This window comes from Blennius ocellaris (genome assembly GCF_963422515.1).
Source record: "Blennius ocellaris genome assembly, contig: SCAFFOLD_63, whole genome shotgun sequence".
In the NCBI taxonomy this organism is placed as follows: Eukaryota; Metazoa; Chordata; class Actinopteri; order Blenniiformes; family Blenniidae; genus Blennius; species Blennius ocellaris.
Genome location: NW_027662083.1, coordinates 166,963 through 169,462, shown reverse-complemented (window position 1 = coordinate 169,462; position 2,500 = coordinate 166,963). Strand labels below are relative to the sequence as shown.

The 2,500-nt window shown below is 60.9% G+C and overlaps 1 protein-coding gene across 1 annotated transcript in view; it reads left to right on the top strand.

Annotated features, from left to right (window-relative positions):
* Nucleotides 1-2,500, top strand: part of pak4 (p21 protein (Cdc42/Rac)-activated kinase 4) — a 43,178-nt gene that overhangs the window by 32,666 nt on the left and 8,012 nt on the right. The window contains 1 exon segment of the mRNA XM_080521233.1: nt 1-96. This exon segment is cut by the window's left edge and continues 157 nt beyond it. Within this exon segment, the coding sequence (XP_080377359.1) occupies nt 1-96 (96 nt within the window).

Genomic DNA, 2,500 nt, shown 5'->3' with positions numbered 1-2,500 from the left:
TGGAGCCTCGGGATCCTGCCGTTTGTCTCGATCGCCCACTCGGGGAATAAACACTGACTTTTACTGTCCAAGAAACCAGAAAAAAATCCTATTTCTGTGAAACAAAGAGCAACTATTTATCAGTCTCTTTGAAGAGCTTTGAAGGAGCTTTTAAATTAGTTTGAAGGAGCTTTTAAATTAGTTTGAAGGAGCTTTTAAATTATTTTGAAGGAGCTTTTAAATTAGTTTGAAGGAGCTTTTAAATTAGTTTGAATGAGCTTTTAAATTAATATGAAGGATATAAAACCTTCATATGAAAACAGAATTTGCTGTTTTCGTGAGTTTTTACTTGCTAAAGTGTCTCAAAGTCCCTTTTTTTTTTTTGCTCTCGTCTTACTTCTTTTTCATGTCCTCCTCTTCCTCCCCTCCATGTAATTCCATCTAAGGCTGCGTCTCAATTCTCCCCCCTCAGCCCTTCATCTTACCCCTACCCCGTCGTTCACGAGGGTCTGAGGGGTGTCCCATTTCAGTACTGTGCAGAGGCCGAGGGCGGAGGTGGAGGTCTAAGGGGTAGGCGGAGGCAGAGGGCTAAGGGGTAGGCGGAGGACTAAGGGGTAGGGGTAGGCGGAGGGCTAAGGGGTAGGTGGAGGCAGAGGGCTGAGGGGTAGGCGGAGGCAGAGGACTAAGGGGTAGGGGTAGGCGGAGGGCTAAGGGGTAGGTGGAGGCAGAGGGCTAAGGGGGTAGGCGGAGGGCTAATGGGTAGGCGGAGGGCTAAGGGGTAGGCGGAGGGCTAAGGGGTAGGGGTAGGCGGAGGGCTAAGGGGTAGGCGGAGGGCTAAGGGGTAGGCGGACGCAGAGGGCTAAGGGGTAGGCGGAGGGCTAAGGGGTAGGCGGACATCAAGGGCTAAGGGGTAGGCGGACGCAGAGGGCTAAGGGGTAGGCGGACATCAAGGGCTAAGGGGTAGGCGGAGGCGGAGGGGATAAGGGGTAGGCGGACGCAGAGGGCTAAGGGGTAGGCGGACGCAGAGGCTAAGGGGTAGGCGGACGCAGAGGGCTAAGGGGTAGGCGGACGCAGAGGGCGAAGGGGGTAGGCGGACATCAAGGGCTAAGGGGTAGGCGGAGGCGGAGGGCTAAGGGGTAGGCGGACGCAGAGGGCTAAGGGGTAGGCGGAGGGCTAAGGGGTAGGGGTAGGCGGAGGGCTAAGGGGTAGGCAGAGGGCTAAGGGGTAGGCAGAGGGCTATGGGGTAGGCGGAGGGCTAAGGGGTAGGCGGACGCAGAGGGCTAAGGGGTAGGCGGAGGGCTAAGGGGTAGGCGGACATCAAGGGCTAAGGGGTAGGCGGACGCAGAGGGCTAAGGGGTAGGCGGACATCAAGGGCTAAGGGGTAGGCGGAGGCGGAGGGCTAAGGGGTAGGCGGTGCAGAGGGCTAAGGGGTAGGCGGAGGGCTAAGGGGTAGGCGGACGCAGAGGGCTAAGGGGTAGGCGGAGGGCTAAGGGGTAGGCGGACGCAGAGGGCTAAGGGGTAGGCGGACATCAAGGGCTAAGGGGTAGGCGGAGGCGGAGGGCTAAGGGGTAGGCGGAGGGCTAAGGGGTAGGCGGACGCAGAGGGCTAAGGGGTAGGCGGAGGCAGAGGGCTAAGGGGTAGGCGGACGCAGAGGGATAAGGGGTAGGCGGACGCAGAGGGCTAAGGGGTAGGCGGACACAGGGGGCTAAGGGGTAGGCGGACGCAGAGGGCTAAGGGGTAGGCGGACGCAGAGGGCTAAGGGGTAGGCGGAGGGCTAAGGGGTAGGGGTAGGCGGAGGGCTAAGGGGTAGGGGTAGGCGGAGGGCTAAGGGGTAGGTGGAGGCAGAGGGCTAAGGGGTAGGTGGAGGCAGAGGGCTAAGGGGTAGGTGGAGGCAGAGGGCTAAGGGGTAGGTGGAGGCAGAGGGCTAAGGGGTAGGCGGAGGCAGAGGGCTAAGGGGTAGGCGGAGGGCTAAGGGTAGGCGGAGGACTAAGGGGTAGACGGAGGCAGAGGGCTAAGGGGTAGGGGTAGGCGGAGGGCTAAGGGGTAGGCGGAGGGCCAAGGGGTAGGGGTAGGCGGAGGGCTAAGGGGTAGGTGGAGGCAGAGGGCTAATGGGTAGGTGGAGGCAGAGGGCTATGGGGTAGGCGGAGGCAGAGGGCTAAGGGGTAGGGGTAGGCGGAGGGCTAAGGGGTAGGCGGAGGGCTAAGGGGTAGGGGTAGGCGGAGGGCTAAGGGGTAGGTGGAGGCAGAGGGCTAAGGGGTAGGTGGAGGCAGAGGGCTATGGGGTAGGCGGAGGCAGAGGGCTAAGGGGTAGGCGGAGGGCTAAGGGGTAGGCGAGGGCTAAGGGGTAGGCGGACGCAGAGGGCTAAGGGGTAGGCGGACGCAGAGGGCTAAGGGGTAGGCGGACGCAGAGGGCTAAGGGGTAGGTGGAGGGCTAAGGGGTAGGTGGAGGGCTAAGGGGGTAGGCGGACATCAAGGGCTAAGGGGTAGGCGGACGCAGAGGGCTAAGGGGTAGGCGGACATCA